The 15,759-nt window shown below is 48.7% G+C and overlaps 1 protein-coding gene across 5 annotated transcripts in view; it reads left to right on the top strand.

Moving 5' to 3' along the window:
* cpt1ab (carnitine palmitoyltransferase 1Ab (liver)) overlaps nt 1-15,759 on the top strand; it is a 97,879-nt gene that overhangs the window by 27,356 nt on the left and 54,764 nt on the right. For 4 of the 5 annotated variants that reach the window (XM_072272129.1, XM_072272128.1, XM_072272127.1 and 1 more), the window contains exons 7-11: nt 623-760; nt 2,583-2,660; nt 10,530-10,637; nt 12,969-13,053; nt 14,321-14,516. In XM_072272129.1, coding sequence (XP_072128230.1) covers nt 623-760; nt 2,583-2,660; nt 10,530-10,637; nt 12,969-13,053; nt 14,321-14,516 — 605 coding nt within the window. Of the gene's footprint in view, nt 1-622; nt 761-2,582; nt 2,661-10,529; nt 10,642-10,873; nt 10,882-12,431; nt 12,508-12,968; nt 13,054-14,320; nt 14,517-15,759 lie in introns of all 5 variants that reach the window. The other variant, XM_072272132.1, reaches the window with a different exon arrangement.

Genomic DNA, 15,759 nt, shown 5'->3' with positions numbered 1-15,759 from the left:
TTTGTGCCAGGATCTATCATGGGGACGATAAGCCTGTGGCCCCCTGTCTCGTACCAAGTAATTTAGAATTAGAGTTAGGTTATTATAACAGACATAGTTGTGAAACTTGTTGTTCTGTAGCAGCAGTAGAGTGCAATGCATAAAGAATACCCAAGTTCCAATAAAAAATAAAATAATTAAATAGTGCAAAAGAGGAAAAGTGAAGTAGTGTTCATGAGTTTATGGGAGGTTAGAAATCTGATGGCAGAGGTTCCTACTGTGTTGAGTATGCATCTTCAGGCTCCTGCACCACCCACCATTCAGAAGCAGCATCTCCCTGATACTGAGTGATGGAATAGTTCTTGAGGCACTGCTGTTTGAAGATGATCTCAGTGGTGCATAAGGTTGTGCCTATGGTGGAGATGAATTTGAATTATTGCATAGCTGAAACTCTCCTGTGTTATCAAACCCTTCCAGTAATATGGGACAAGAATTTGATACATTGATTGTGACTGTAATGTGACATTACAAACTTCAGCAGTAGAGTTCACCGGTAATCCCAGTGACTCCCCATCTCTTGGTGGTATGTCTGTCTATGCTACCTATGGTCTGTGATGGAGTGATGTGCTCTTGTTGTGTCCAGTACTTGGAGTCTGTCCGTCCACTCCTGACTGACGAGAATTTCAAGCGGATGCAGGCGCTGGCTCGGGATTTTGAGCTGAAGGAGGGACCAAGGCTTCAATGGTATCTGAAGCTCAAATCCTGGTGGGCCACCAACTATGTAAGTAATGTCTCTGCAGGTGAGATCCTGTCTTGTTTGATTTTAACTGGAACCTGGTTTTTGCGCAACCAGGGACTATGCTTACTGGGACCGCCCACACACTGGATGATATAATGTCCAGTCACTGGCAATTACTTACAGTCGATGTCCCTAGTGTATAGGTGAGTTTTAGATTGTGGGGGGGATTGATGGGAATTTGGGGAGGATAAAATGTAGTCCATGGGACCTGATGACTAGAGTGGACCTGTACTGAATGACTCTGACTGTGACTGGTATCCCTCCCTGGAGCTGAACAGTCTTTCACTCTTCTTGCTCGTTCTCTCTTCCCCTTTTCCTGCTCATGGTTTTCACATTCACTGGTGGATCCACAGAGCACTTCAGCCAAGCTGGCCCATACTGACTAAGATGCTACACTATCTAAGCCCATATCCTCTAAGCCTTTCCTATCCACGTACCTTTCTAAATTTTTTTGAAATGCTGTAATGGTACCTGTCTCTACCACTCCCTCTGGCAGCTCATTCCATATACCCACCACCCTCTGTGTGGAAAAAGTTGCTCCTCGGGTCCATTTTGAATCTTGCCCCTCTCACCTCACACATGTGCTCTCACGTTTTAGACTCGCTTACCCTGGGAAAACGACTGTGACCATTCACCTTATCTACACCCCTCTTGATTTTACCAATCTCTATAAAACCATCCAATCCCCACCCACCCAACCCCAACTGCAACTTCCTTTGCTTCAGGAAAGCCCTTCAGTTGTGGCAACATCCTCGTGAATCTTTTCTGTAGCTGCTCCAGGTTAATCGCAGACCTTCACGAAGTACTGCAAGTTCAGCCTAACATATGGTATAATTGTAATATGATGTCCCCACTCGATTCCAAAGGTACTAAAGGCAAGCATTCTTCACCACCATGTCTAAACGCGTTGCCACTCACTTCCATGTCCAGGTCTCCCCAGCGCCCTGCCATTTACTTGGTAAGTCCTGTCCTGGTTTAACTTCCCACAGTGCATCCCTGTACACTTAACTGAATTAAATTTGATTTGCCATCCCTTTGATCACTTTCCCAGTTGAACTAAATCCTGTTGTAACCTAGGTTGATCTTCTTCACTCTCCAATTCTGCTGTCACATTTATTAAATTCATTGCCACAGGTGGCTGTGGAGGCCAAGTCATTGGGTATATTTAAAGCAGAGGTTGATTAGACTGGTTACGGTGAGAAGGTAAGAATGAGGGGTTGAGAGGGATGATAAATTAACCATTATGAAATGATGGAGCAGACTCAATGGTCTAATTCTTCTCCTCTGTCATATGGCCTCAAAAGCATACAAATTATACCACCTGCAAACCCATCAAAATCATTAATATATATGCTAACAGGGATCTTAATCTTTCCCTTTCCTTCATTTCTCCAACCTAGCACCATGAATCAAATGCTCCATCACATTAATTGAGGTTTACTAGGAATATCCAGTTGTGTTTTTACTCCAGGGCTGGGGAATTGTATTCAGACTCCTTCCTGGCAATATGCTGACAGATGGCATCTGCGGAAGGGTTCTAAGATGGTCACAATGGACTTGTGGTTGGATAGCTGTCAAAATTAGATCTTGGTCAGGTCAGAACAGCTGACGTTTGGCCATGTGTGGAACTGTCGACAGTCCCCACTGTGTGTTCGATCCTTGTAGACAATGACCTCTGTGGCCAGCAGTGTACCATTAGCCTTTGAGCAACTGCTCTGTCCCTTCGAGGCTGGCAATGAACAAAACTGTTGTATGTCAATGCGTGCGTCTGGAATGCCCGGTTTGACTGTAATCTGATAAACAGGTCAGCGACTGGTGGGAGGAGTACATCTATCTGCGAGGACGTGGGCCCATCATGGTGAACAGCAATTACTATGCAATGGTGAGTGGGTGTGCACTTCTGATGAGAGGTGGCACTGGTGATAGCGGGGAAGATGGTTTGATGAACAGTGGCTATGTGGGGATCTGGGACTTAGTCTGGGAGAGGGAGCAGGTGAGGATTGTGTGCAGTTTTGGATTTTGGGTCAGAAAAGGAGTAGTTGAGTTGAACGTCTGGATCCTTTGCACTGTGTAAATTATCTGATCTGTATGAGCAATGATTAAGTCAAGTTTTTCTCAGTACATGGGATAAAAACAAACCAATTCCAATTCCATCTAAAGAAGGTTAAATAGAAAGTGGGCATTTGAATGAGGAGGCGGAGAGATCTGAGAGCGGATTATTTTTCATTCTTTTGAGGATGAGTCAGCATCTAGTTGACCCTCTCTCGCTGCCCTTAAGAAGGCGGTGGTGAGCTAGCATCTTGAATTGCTGTAGTTCTGGAGGTGTGGGTGTATTCACACTGTTGTAGTTCCGGAGGTGTGGGTGTATTCACACTGTTGTAGTTCCGGAGGTGTGGGTGTATTCGCACTGCTGTAGTTCCGGAGCTGTGGGTGTATTCACACTGCTGTATTTCCAGAGGTGTGGGTGTATTCACACTGCTGTATTTCCGGAGGTGTGGGTGTATTCACTGTAGTAGTTCTGGAGGTGTGGGTCTATTCACACTGTTGTATTTCCGGAGGTGTGGGTGTATTCGCACTGTTGTAGTCCCGGAGCTGTGGGTGTATTCGCACTGCTGTAGTTCCGGAGCTGTGGGTGTATTCGCACTGCTGTAGTTCCGGAGCTGTGGGTGTATTCGCACTGTCGTAGTTCTGGAGGTGTGGGTGTATTAACACTGTTGTAGTCCCGGAGCTGTGGGTGTATTCAAACTGTTGTAGTTCCGGAGCTGTGGGTGTATTCACACTGTTGTAGTTCCGGAGGTGTGGGTGTATTCACACTGTTGTAGTTCCAGAGGTGTGGGTCGATTCACACTGTTGTAGTTCCGGAGGTGTGGTTCTATTCACACTGCTGTAGTTCCGGAGGTGTGGGTGTATTCTCACTGTAGTAGTTCTGAGGGGTGTGGGTCTATTCACACTATTGTACTTCCGGAGGTGTGGGTGTATTCGCACTGTTGTAGTTCCAGAAGTGTGGGTCTATTCACACTGTTGTATTTCCAAGGTGTGGATGTATTCACACTGTTGTATTTCCGGAGGTATGGGTGTATTCGCACTGCTGTAGTTCCAGAGCTGTGGGTGTATTCACACTGTTGTAGTTCCGGGGGTGTGGGTGTCTTCGCACTGTTGTAGTTCCGGAGGTGTGGGTGTATTCGCACTGCTGTAGTTCTAGAGGTGTGGGTGTATTCACACTGTCGTAGTTCAGTAGGTGTGGGTGTATTCGCACTGCTGTAGTTCCGGAAGTGTGGGTGTATTCACACTGTTGTAGTTCCGGAGGTGTGGGTGTATTCACACTGCTGTAGTTCCAAAGCTGTGGATGTATTCACACTGTTGTGGTTCCGGAGGTGTGGGTGTATTCACACTGCTGTAGTTCCAGAGGTGTGGGTGTATTCGCACTGTTGTAGTTCCGGAAGTGTGGGTGTATTCACACTGTTGTAGTTCCAGTGGTGTGGGTGTATTCACACTGCTGTAGTTCCAGAGGTGTGGGTGTATTCACACTGCTGTAGTTCCAGAACTGTGGGTGTATTCACACTGCTGTCGTTCCAGAGGTGTGGGTGTATTCACACTGCTGTCGTTCCGGAGGTGTGGGTGTATTCACACTGCTGTCGTTCCAGAGGTGTGGGTGTATTCACACTGTTGTAGTTCCAGAGGTGTGGGTGTATTCACACTGCTGTCGTTCCGGAGGTGTGGGTGTATTCACACTGGTGTAGTTCCGGAGGTGTGGGTGTATTCACACTGCTGTAGTTCCGGAGGTGTGGGTGTATTCGCACTGCTGTCGTTCCGGAGGTGTGGGTGTATTCGCACTGCTGTCGTTCCGGAGGTGTGGGTGTATTCGCACTGCTGTCGTTCCGGAGGTGTGGGTGTATTCGCACTGCTGTAATTCTGGAGGTGTGGGTGTATTCACACTGCTGTCGTTCCGGAGGTGTGGGTGTATTCACACTGGTGTAGTTCCGGAGGTGTGGGTGTATTCACACTGCTGTAGTTCCGGGATTATGACGCAGGATGTTTTGTGGATTTTTGGGCAACTCCCAGGTGGTGAGTTCAGAAGGTGCTGTCTGCGCAGTCTTGGTGAGTTACTGCACTGCATCCTGTAGGTAGTACAAATACTGCCGCGTGTCGGCGGTGGACTGAGCAAATGGTGTTGGTTTAGATGCCCATTAGATGGGCTACCATGTCCTGTGTGGTGTCCAGCTTCTTGAGTGCATCTGAGTGGGCAGCTTATGCCCAAGCTCTCCATCTGCTCTGAAGTTCGGTTAATACAGAGAGAAGATTGAGTCAAGATTCACTCTGAATAACACACGTGACTGGTGGCGAGTGGTGGCTTCACATACCATCGCAGGCTTCAAAGCCAAACATATGGTGCCGCCAACATCGCGGTCTCTCTCCCAGATGAGCTCAATCGCTTTTACACTCAGTTCGATGTCGCTAACTCTGTGCCTCCAAAGAAAGCCACGGCCACACGCTGCAACCTGTCATCTCTGAGGCTGAGGTATGTAGATGCTTCCAGCAAGTGGACAGTCGCAAGGCTGCAGGACCAGGCGGCATCCCAAGGAAAGTACTCAGGATGTGCACAGCACAACTGGCAGGTGTGTTAACAGACATCTATATACTACTAAAACTCTCATGCTCTGTCTGTCTGTTTGTGAACTCCAGTTAGCGCAAACGGTGCATTACAGCGGCACTTTTTTTTGGCTAAATTGAATTAAAATGCGCTAACTTACAGAATGCAGGCAAAGTTCAGCGTTATATGGTCATATAAAATTGCTCATTTGCCAAAAATCAACAGGTTGCCTTTCACCCGAGACCCGATCGGCCATCATGGAAATCGGGACGCGACAGCCCGACGCATGCACACGGCCAGTCTCAGCAGCGACACCTACCGGAGCAAAAGGGCAGGGCAGCTCTATTTCGTGGGGTCACGTTCTGCTAATCACCATCAGCATGTGCAGGATTGGGACAGATCTAACTGCCACCTATCAATAAGAGATAATTTATCTTATTGTAATGACGTACTCCGAGACACCTATAAAACCCTTTGCTACAGTCAAAGGACAGCGGTGACTATATCACGTCCATTTAGGAGAGCGCCAACCACATCATCAAGAATAATCAGCATCCTTTGGTGTTACTGCTTCCTATCTTCTATCCAGCAATAGGGTAAAAAAAAACGGTCAGCCTAATTATGCTGTGTGGCAAGGGGAGGGGAACATTATGGTCAAGAGATGATGCCAAAATTCGTCGGGAAGCAGCAAGGAGAGGGAGAGAACAAGAATCAGATGAGGCCAGGGCCGCATGACTCCAGGATCAAAGAGTCAGGACAAAAAAAGATGAGAGAAGAAGAGACAGAGGAGGAGAGGCATGCACATCTCCAGGATCAGAGACAAACAACAAACAGCAGAAGAGATGGAGAGACGGCGGATGAAAGGACTGCACGACTCCAGAATGAGAACAAGAGGCACAAGGCTGGCAGATAAACCAGAAATGATGCTATCAAAAGTGTCCTTCGTTAAACGAGGAGGAGCTATATTTGCTTTGCTATGCGTCATTCTTCTTTAATAAACTGTTTTCTACTTCAGTTTCCAAAGTAAAGCGATACCAATAGCATCTAGGAAAATTTAATGTTCATTCTGGTCACATCAGACTGCACTACCCTTCTCTCAAAGGGTGCCCCAATGGGTCACCCCATTGTCTAGTTTTTAATCTCTCCTTCTCCCAGTGTAGAGTGCCCTCCTGCTTCAAATTATCCACCATTGTCCCTGTACCAAAAAAGTCCAAGGTAACATGCCTGAATGACTGGCGACCTGTCGTACTCACCTCAATAATAAGCAAATGCTTTAAGAAGCTGGTCAAGGACTACATCTGCAGCTTGCTACCACCAAAACTGGACCACCTACAATTCGCCTGCTGACACAACTGATCAACTGATGACGCAATAGCCACAGCTCCCCACACCATCCTTACACACTTGGAGAAGAAGAATGCTTATGTGAGAATGCTGTTCTTGGACTACAGTTCAGCATTCAACACCATAATTCCCTCTAGGCTCAATAAGAAGCTCAGAGACCTCAGCCTTCACCCTGTCTTGTGCAGCTGGATCCTGGACTTCCTGTCGGAGTGCTGGCAGGTGGTAAAAGTGGGCTCCCTCACCTCCACCCCTCTGACTCTCAACACAGGAGCCCCTCAGGTCTGCGTACTGAGTCCCCTCTTTCACTCTCTGTACACCCATGACTGTGTCGCCACCCACAGCTCCAATCTGCTAATTAAATTTGTTGACGGCACTACATTGATTGGCCTAATCTCAAATAATAATGAGGTGGCCTACAGTGAGGAAGTTATCACCCTGACACAGTGGTGTCAAGAAAACAACTTCTCCCTCAATGTCGCAAAAACAAAGGAGCTGGTTGTGGACTATAGGAGGAATGGAGACAGGCTAACCCCTGTTGACATCAATGGATCTGGGGTTAGGGGGTGAACAGCTTTAAGTTCCTCGGCATACACATCACCGATGGAGAGGATGATGAGATCAACCTAATCAAAACATTCAGGCAGCTGGAGAAGAGCCAAGGATGATAAAGTCAGCAGAATCGGGGTTAACATCACTGGCATATGTTGTGAAATTTGTTGTTTTGTGATATCAGTAACTAAATAGGAATATTTGATGAGCCCTGTTGAACCTGCACACAGAGTTGCCACATATCTAATTCTTTTAGTGGCATGGTTAGAACATTGGCTGATTGGTAGGATGCAGCCTGTGGGAATAAAAGGGTCCTTTTCTGGTTGGCTGCCAGTGACTAGTGATGTTCCGTAGAGGTCAGTTTTGGGACCACCTCTTTTTATGCTGTATAACAATGATCTAGATGATGAAATACTGACTATCACAGCTATCTGGACTATTCCTCTTCTCACCCTGTCTCTTGCAAAAATGCCATCCCCTTCTCGCAATTCCTCCGTCTCCGCCGCATCTGCTCTCAGGATGAGGCTTTTCATTCTAGGACGAGGGAGATGTCCTCCTTTTTTAAAGAAAGGGGCTTCCCTTCCTCCACTATCAACTCTGCTCTTAAACGCATCTCCCTCATTTCACGTACATCTGCTCTCACTCCATCCTCCCGCCACCCCACTAGGAATAGGGTTCCCCTGGTCCTCACCTACCACCCCACCAGCCTCCGGGTCCAACATATTATTCTCCATAACTTCCGCCACCTCCAACGGGATCCCACCACTAAGCACATCTTTCCCTCCCCGCCTCTCTCTGCATTCCGCAGGGATCGCTCCCTACACAGCTCCCTTGTCCATTCGTCCCCCCATCCCTCCCCACTGATCTCCCTCCTGGCACTTATCCGTGTAAGCGGAACAAGTGCTACACATGCCCTTACACTTCCTCCCTTACCACCATTCAGGGCCCCAAACAGTCCTTCCAGGTGAGGCAACACTTCACCTGTGAGTGGACTGGGGTGATATACTGCGTCCGGTGCTCCCGATGTGGCCTTTTATATATTGGCGAGACCCGACGCAGACTGGGAGACCGCTTTGCTGAACATCTACGCTCTGTCCGCCAGAGAAAGCAGGATCTCCCAGTGGCCACACATTTTAATTCCACATCCCATTCCCATTCTGACATGTCTATCCACGGCCTCCTCTACTGTAAAGATGAAGCCACACTCAGGTTGGAGGAACAACACCTTATATTCCATCTGGGTAGTCTCCAACCTGATGGCATGAACATCGACTTCTCTAACTTCCGCTAAGGCCCCACCTCCCCCTCGTACCCCATCTGTTACTCATTTTTATGCACACATTCTTTCTCTCACTCTCCTTTTTCTCCCTCTGTCCCTCTGAATATACCTCTTGCCCATCCTCTGGGTCCCCCCCCCACTTGTCTTTCTTCCCAGACCTCCTGTCCCATGATCCTCTCATATCCCTTTTGCCTATCACCTGTCCAGCTCTTGGCTCCATCCCTCCCCCTCCTATCTTCTCCTATCATTTTGGATCTCCCCCTCCCCCTCCAACTTTCAAATCCCTTACTCACTCTTCTTTCAGTTAGTCCTGACGAAGGGTCTCAGCCTGAAACGTCGACTGCACCTCTTCCTACAGATGCTGCTTGGCCTGCTGCGTTCACCAGCAACTTTGATGTGTGTTGCTTGAATTTCCAGCATCTGCAGAATTCCTGTTGTTTAGATGATGAAATAGATGTCTTTGTTGCCAAGTTTGCAGATGATACAAAGTTTGGTGGAGGGGCAGGTAGTGTTGAGGAAACAGGTAGGCTGCAGAAGGACTTACAGGTTAGGAGAATGGGCAAGAGAGTGGCAAATGAAATACAATGTTGGAAAGTACATGGTCATGCACTGGTAGTAGAAGTAAATGTGCAGACTATTTTCTAAATGGGGAGAAAATCCAAAATTCTGAGATGTAAAGGGAGTTGGGAGTCTTTGTGCAGAACCCGCTAAAGGTTAACTTGCAGGTAGAGTTGGTGGTGAGGAAGGCAATTGCAATGCTGGCATTCATTTCAAGTGGTCTTGAATACAAGTGCAGGGATGTGAAGCTGATAATTTATAAGGCACTGGTGAGGCCTCACCTTGAGTATTATGAACAGTTTTGAGCTCCTCATCTCAGAAAAGTTGTGCTGGCATTGGAGGGGTTTTAGAGGAGCTTCATAAGGATGATTCTGGGAATGAAAAGGTTATCATACAAGGAACATTTGATAGCTTTGGGTCTGTACTTGCTGGAATTTAGAAGGATGGGGGTGATCTCATTGAAATCTTTTGAACGTTGAAAGGCCTAGACAGTAGGTGTAGAAAGGATGTTTCCCGTGGTGGTGGAGTCTAGGACAAGAGGGCACAGCCTCAGGATAGAGGGGCGTCCATTCAAAACAGGGATTCAGAGAAATTTCTTTGTGGTGAATTTGTGGAATTTATTACCACAGGCAGCTGTGGAGGCCAAGTCATTAGATGTATTTAAGGCAGAGCTTGATAGGTTTTTGACTGGATGGAGCATCAGAGATAACGGGGAGAAGGCCGGGGAGTGGGGCTGAGGAGGGGAAAAAGGATCGGCCATGGTCGAATGGTGGAGCAGACTTGATGGGCCAAATGGCCTAATTTTTCTCCTATGTCTTTAAGAAAAAATTGGTGTTACCTTAGAAAATGGTTACCAGTACACTTGATGTCATTTCCATTCCCTTGTCAAAGAGCCAAGGTTTGATGGGCCGAGATGATCAGGAAGGATTTGTTATTGTTTATTATTGTCACATGTACAGTGAAAAGTTTTTCAAAAAATCAAATTGTTCGGCAGTGCACTGAGGCAGAACAAGGTGCAACAATAACAATGCAGAATAAAGTGTAACAGCTACAGAGAACACGCAGAGTAAGTAAATAGTAAAGTGCAAAGTTATAACAAAGTAGATTATGAGATCAAGGGTCCATCATATCGTACAAGAGCTCCCTTCAAGAGGCTGATAATAGCAGGGTCGAAGGGTCTTTGATTTTGGTGGTAGGTGCTTTAAGGCTTTTGCATCTTCTGCCTGATGGGAGAGGGAAGAAGAGAGAATGTCCAGTGTGGGTGGGGTATTTGATTATGGTGAAGCAGTGGGAAGTGGGGACACCAGGTGTCCAATGCCATTGGAACTGGAGTTTTGAGTCAATTTGGTCTGTGTCTCTGGGACACGGAGACAGCAGTGCCCTGCCTTGCTTCCATTCAACTGGTGAGCAAATGTCTGCCTCTTTTTCAGGATTACCTGTACGTTGTTCCAACACAGTTACAGGCGGCTCGAGCAGGCAACACCATCCATGCCATGTTGCTTTATCGCCGTAAACTTGACCGTGAGGAAATCCGCCCCGTATGTATGCTTGAAGACTCTCGGGTATCACAGTCCTTCCCACCCTGACCGTGACCCTCACCCTCACCCCTGTCGGTGCTTCACTACTCTGTCTGCCTCTTCTCCCTAAGCCCTTCTCCCCCTCACACCATATCCTTCCCCAGCCTGGCTCCTGCCCCTTTCTCTTCCTCGTGCTCTCCCCGTCTCTCACCTTGTCTTTTCCTCCTCCGTCAACCTCTTTGCCCTCGTGCCCACAGTCACCCTTGTTTAGTGTGGAGACTGGGGAAAGAGTCAGGGTCAGCAACAGGAAGCTTAAATATACACAGAAACTGGGGCTGAACATTCCTCATCTCCACTGGCGTTAAGCCTGGAAGAGAAATGGACAGCTGGCATTTCAGGTCAACACCCTTCATCTGGACCGAAGAAACAGAGAGGAGATAGCCTGTGTAAAAAGACGAAGGGAGTGGATGGAGCGAGAGCTGGCAGGTAGATGAGTAGGGAGTGCCTCCCTGCCTCCCTCCCTCCACCTTCCTCTCCAGTCACATCATCTTCAGCTATTTGTTGTCTTTGCCCATCACTTCCCAGCTTCTGACATCAATCCCACTCCCCTGCCTATAATCCTCTTCCGCACATGGACCACCTTTCCCCTGCCAGATCTTCCTCATCCCTTCCCCTCACCTTATAAGGACCTGTCTTTTTAATTCAGCTGAAGGGTCTTCACCCAGATCTTCGACTGCCCATTCTCCACTTCCCAGAGATGCTGCCTGACCCGCAGAGTTCCTCTGGTGTCTTGTGTTTTGTTCCAGGTTCTGCAGTCTCTCTTTTGTCTCCCTCACACTATCACTCACTCTACCCTTATTGTCTGTGACTGCCTTTCCCCCTCTCCCCCCCGTCACTCTTTCTCTCTCCCCGTCACACACACTCTCTCTCTGTCACAATCTCTCTCTGTCACAATCTCTCTCTGTCACACACTCGCTCTCTGTCACACACTCTCTCTCTGTCACACTCTCTCTCCCTGTCACACTCTCTCTCTCTGTCACACTCTCTGCCCATCACACTCTCTCTCACACACTCTCTCTCCCTGTCACAATCTCTCTCTTCCTGTCACAATCTCTCTCTCCCTGTCACAATCTCTCTCTCTGTCACACACTCTCTCTCTCACACACACTCTCACTCTCTCTCTCTCTCTCTCACACACTCTCTCTGTCACTCTTTCTCTCTCCCCATCACACTCTCTCTCAAACACACTCTCTCTGTCACAATCTCTCTCTCTCTGCCACACTCCCTCTCTCTCTGCCACACTCCCTCTCTCTCTCTGCCACACTCCCTCTCTCTCTCTCAGCCGCACTCCCTCTCTCTCTCTGCCACACTCTCTTTCTCTGCCACACTCTCTCTCTCGCCACACTCTCTCTCTCTCGCCACACTCTCTCTCTCTCTCTCCGCCACTCTCTCTCTCTCCCTGTCACACACACTCTCTCCGCCACTCTCTCTCGCTCTCCCCACCATACTCTCTCTGTCTGTCGGTACATGATGAGCTATAGAGGAAACCCTCCTCACACTGTCCCAGGTCAGTTAATTATGTATAAAAGTATTTAACTTTCCACGGATGCGTAATGTTTCAATCCTTTCTGATTTTGCTGTCTCTTTGTTCTGTGTTTCTTCCTCTTGCTCCTCTTCTCCACCCCTTCCTGTCTGAAATTGGAGTTTCTCTCCCCCCTCCCTGCCTCCCCCACTGACCTGACCCAACCCCAATGCCCACTGTCCTCCCCCGTGTGACTGTGGGGCACTCTTGGCCTGACACAGATTTGCCTGCAGGACACTGCGGTTCCTCTCTGCTCCGCGCAGTTTGAGTGGATGTTTAATACGACACGCATCCCTGGCCAGCATTCAGGTAAGATGAACTAGTATTCAGCTAACACCAGGTGACCGGAGTGGGGCAAAGATCCCTGCCCCCCTCAGCCCCCCACATGCTGAGGGCATTTCCAGCCAATGTGTGCTGCTGGAGTAGAGCTCAGCTTAAAGCGTGTTTTTTTTCTTTTCTCTCATTTGAGGATTCTCCATCACTAAGAGGAGCTGGGTGCACCATCACTGTGCATCACCATCACAGGTCCCGCTTCTGCGAGGACTGGTGTGCGGTGTTTATGGGCAGCTTGTTTGGTTTTACTGTCTGTGTATCTGTTTATGTGGCTGTGTAGAACCTCCCCGCCTTCTTGCTTTCCTCCGTCTCTTCCCCACACAACCTCTCTATGAAGTGAATTCCCAGGGCATATCCGCTCCATTTCATTCCACTCTGTCCTGCCTAAATTATATATATTTTAATTTACTCTGTGTTTTTTGACTTTTACTTTTCAGCTTATGGGTCAAAGTTCAATCCCCATGTGCTCCTCCCAGTACGAGCGTATGTACAATACCTGCCGTATTCCTGGGTTAGAGACAGGTACAGTTACATCCTCACCGATCTCTCCAGCTCTGTCATGCCCTCTAATGCTTGCTGCCTTTTGCTTCGTGCTAGAACTCTGAAGATTAGGTGAAGTGGAGTGGTAACCGTGGAATGGCAGGTGGATCGGGGAGCTATAACTGAAGGAATGTGACATCCCCATTATTCATTGTGGTTTGAGTGACAGTATTCATCTGCTGGTCTGACCCTGGAGTTCCCATGCGGCCATGCATTGTACCTCGAACTGTTTCTGATTAGCTGCTGAAGATCCATGGATGACCTTCAGATATTCCCCTCTGCTCCAGGAGATGGGGAGGACTTCTGGCTGTGGCCCCTGAGGTTGTTCTGGGAACAACTTCCTGTGTCCGGTGGGGGCTGGCCCCTATTTCCTATTGACTCCCTTGGTTGGAGAGGACCCAAGGAAAGGTTGTTCAGTGCACAATCTCTGCCTCTGCTTGGCAACAAGGTGCTTGGCTGGGAAACCTTTGATGGGATTGTGCACTGAGTAAGCTGTACTTAAGGCAGATGAATCTCTTGCTAAGGTTTTTGAAAGAAGTCTCCACAAGCGCATTGTCCGGGGAACTCTGAGAGGATAAGCTCCCTGCAGAGGTTATTGCACCCACCAATCCCTGCATGCCACCTTAGCCTTACTGCACCCCCTGATCCCCCCACCCATGTGTCTCTGCTAGCCCTCACCCTCCCCTCTCCATTTGTATGACTCCCACCCCTCACATGCCCAACCAGTCTGGTTGCTCCTTCTCGTGTACCATTCCTGTCTCTCTGGCTGCCCCCAGTCTCACTCACCTTAACCCCCACCATTTGCCCAATGGCAACCCTTCACCCCACCGTCTGCCTGTCTGTCTGCCGCTCCTTGTGCACCCTCTGTCTGTCTGCTGCCCCTCCTTCCTCCCCCCCCCACCCATCAGGCCGCTCGCTTGGTGTTTTGGAAACCCATTCTCCCGCGAGTGGGCAGGAGACAAATGCTGTCTGTGTCTGACTGTTCGAAACAGGGAAAGAGGGTGGGGCTACTGAGATCATGGGCGACCTCCCTCGATGTCTTCCCTGACTCTCCCTCACTCCCTACCCCCTCTCCTCCCTCTCTCCCTATCCCCTCTCCTCCCTCTCTCCCTACCCCCCTCCTCCCTCATTCCTTCCTCCTTCACTCCTTCCCCACTTCCCCCTCACTCCTTCCCCCCTCCACTCCTCCCACTGCAGCCCCGTTGCTCCAGCACCACCCCCTCTCTGACGGGTTTTTCTTCTCCCTCAGACACCCTGCAGCACCTGAAGGATAGCAAGCATATTGTGGTCTTCCACAGGGGTCGGTACTTCAAGGTCTGGCTCTACCACAGTGGCCGGCTGCTCAAGCCTTGTGAGATCCAGGTGCAGATGCAGAAGATCCTGGACGACGTATCGGACCCTCAGCCTGGGGAGGAGAAGCTGGCGGCTCTCACCGCTGGTGACAGGTGAGTGCACTTGGTGACCAGCCCCAGGGGCTGGTTGGATAACATTTGCTTGTCATAACCACAGAGACAAGACAGGAGGGGTTCTAGAGGATTGGAGGGTTTCGGATGTTATAAAATTATAGACCAGTGAGTCTTACTTCAGTGGTTGGTAAGTTGATGGAGAAGATACTGAGTGGCAGGGTTTATGAACATTTGGAGAGGCATAATATGATTAGGAATAGTCAGCATGGCTTTGTCAAAGGCAGGTCGTGCCTTACGAGCCTGATTGAATTTTTTGAGGATGTGACTAAACACGTTGATGAAGGTAGAGCAGTAGATGCAGGGTATATGGATTTCAGCAAGGCATTTGACAAGGTACCCCATGCAAGGCTTATTGAGAAAGTGAGGAGGCATGGGATCCAAGGGGACCTTGCTTTGTGGATCCAGAACTGGCTTGCCCACAGAAGGCAAAGAGTGGTTGTAGACAGGTCATATTCTGCATGGAGGCCAGTGACCAGTGGTGTGCCTCAGGGATCTGTTCTGGGACCCCTACTCTTTGTGATTCTTATAAATGACCTGGTTGAGGAAGTGGAGGGATAGGTTAGTTAATTTGCTGATGACACAAAGGTTGTGGGTGTTGTGGATAGTATGGAGGGCTGTCAGAGGTTACAATGGGACATTGATAGGATGCAAAACTGGTCTGAGAAGTGGCAGGTGGAGTTCAACCCAGATAAGTGTGAGGTGGTTCATTTTTTTTAGATTAGATTATGAGGATGCATAGTCTTTGTTTATTGTCATTTAGAAATGCATGCATTAAAAAATGATACAATGTTCCTGCAGAAAGATATCACAGAACCACAGGACAAATCAAGTCTAAAACTGACAAAACCACATAATTATAACATATAGTTACAACAGTGCAAAGCAATACCATAATTTGATAAAGAGCAGACCATGGGCATGGTAAAAAGAAAAGTCTCAAGTCCTGATAGCCTCATCATCTCACGCAGATGGTAGAAGGGAGAAACTCTCCCTGCCATGAACCTCCAAGTGCCGCAAACTTGCTGATCAGCACCATTGGAAGCACCCGACCGCAGCGGACTCTGAGTCCATCCGAAAACCTCGAGCCTCCGACCAGCCCTCCGACACTGAGCACTGAGCACCATCCTCTGCGAAGTGCTTCGACGCCCCCCCCCCCCCCGGCTACCCAGCAACAAGCAAAGCCGAGGACTCGGGGCCTTCCCCTCCAGAGATTCTGGATCAC

This window comes from Mobula birostris, chromosome 11 (assembly GCF_030028105.1).
Source record: "Mobula birostris isolate sMobBir1 chromosome 11, sMobBir1.hap1, whole genome shotgun sequence".
Taxonomy (NCBI): Eukaryota; Metazoa; Chordata; class Chondrichthyes; order Myliobatiformes; family Myliobatidae; genus Mobula; species Mobula birostris.
Note: the sequence above shows the minus strand (reverse complement) of the source record. Positions and strands in the feature narration are given on the sequence as shown.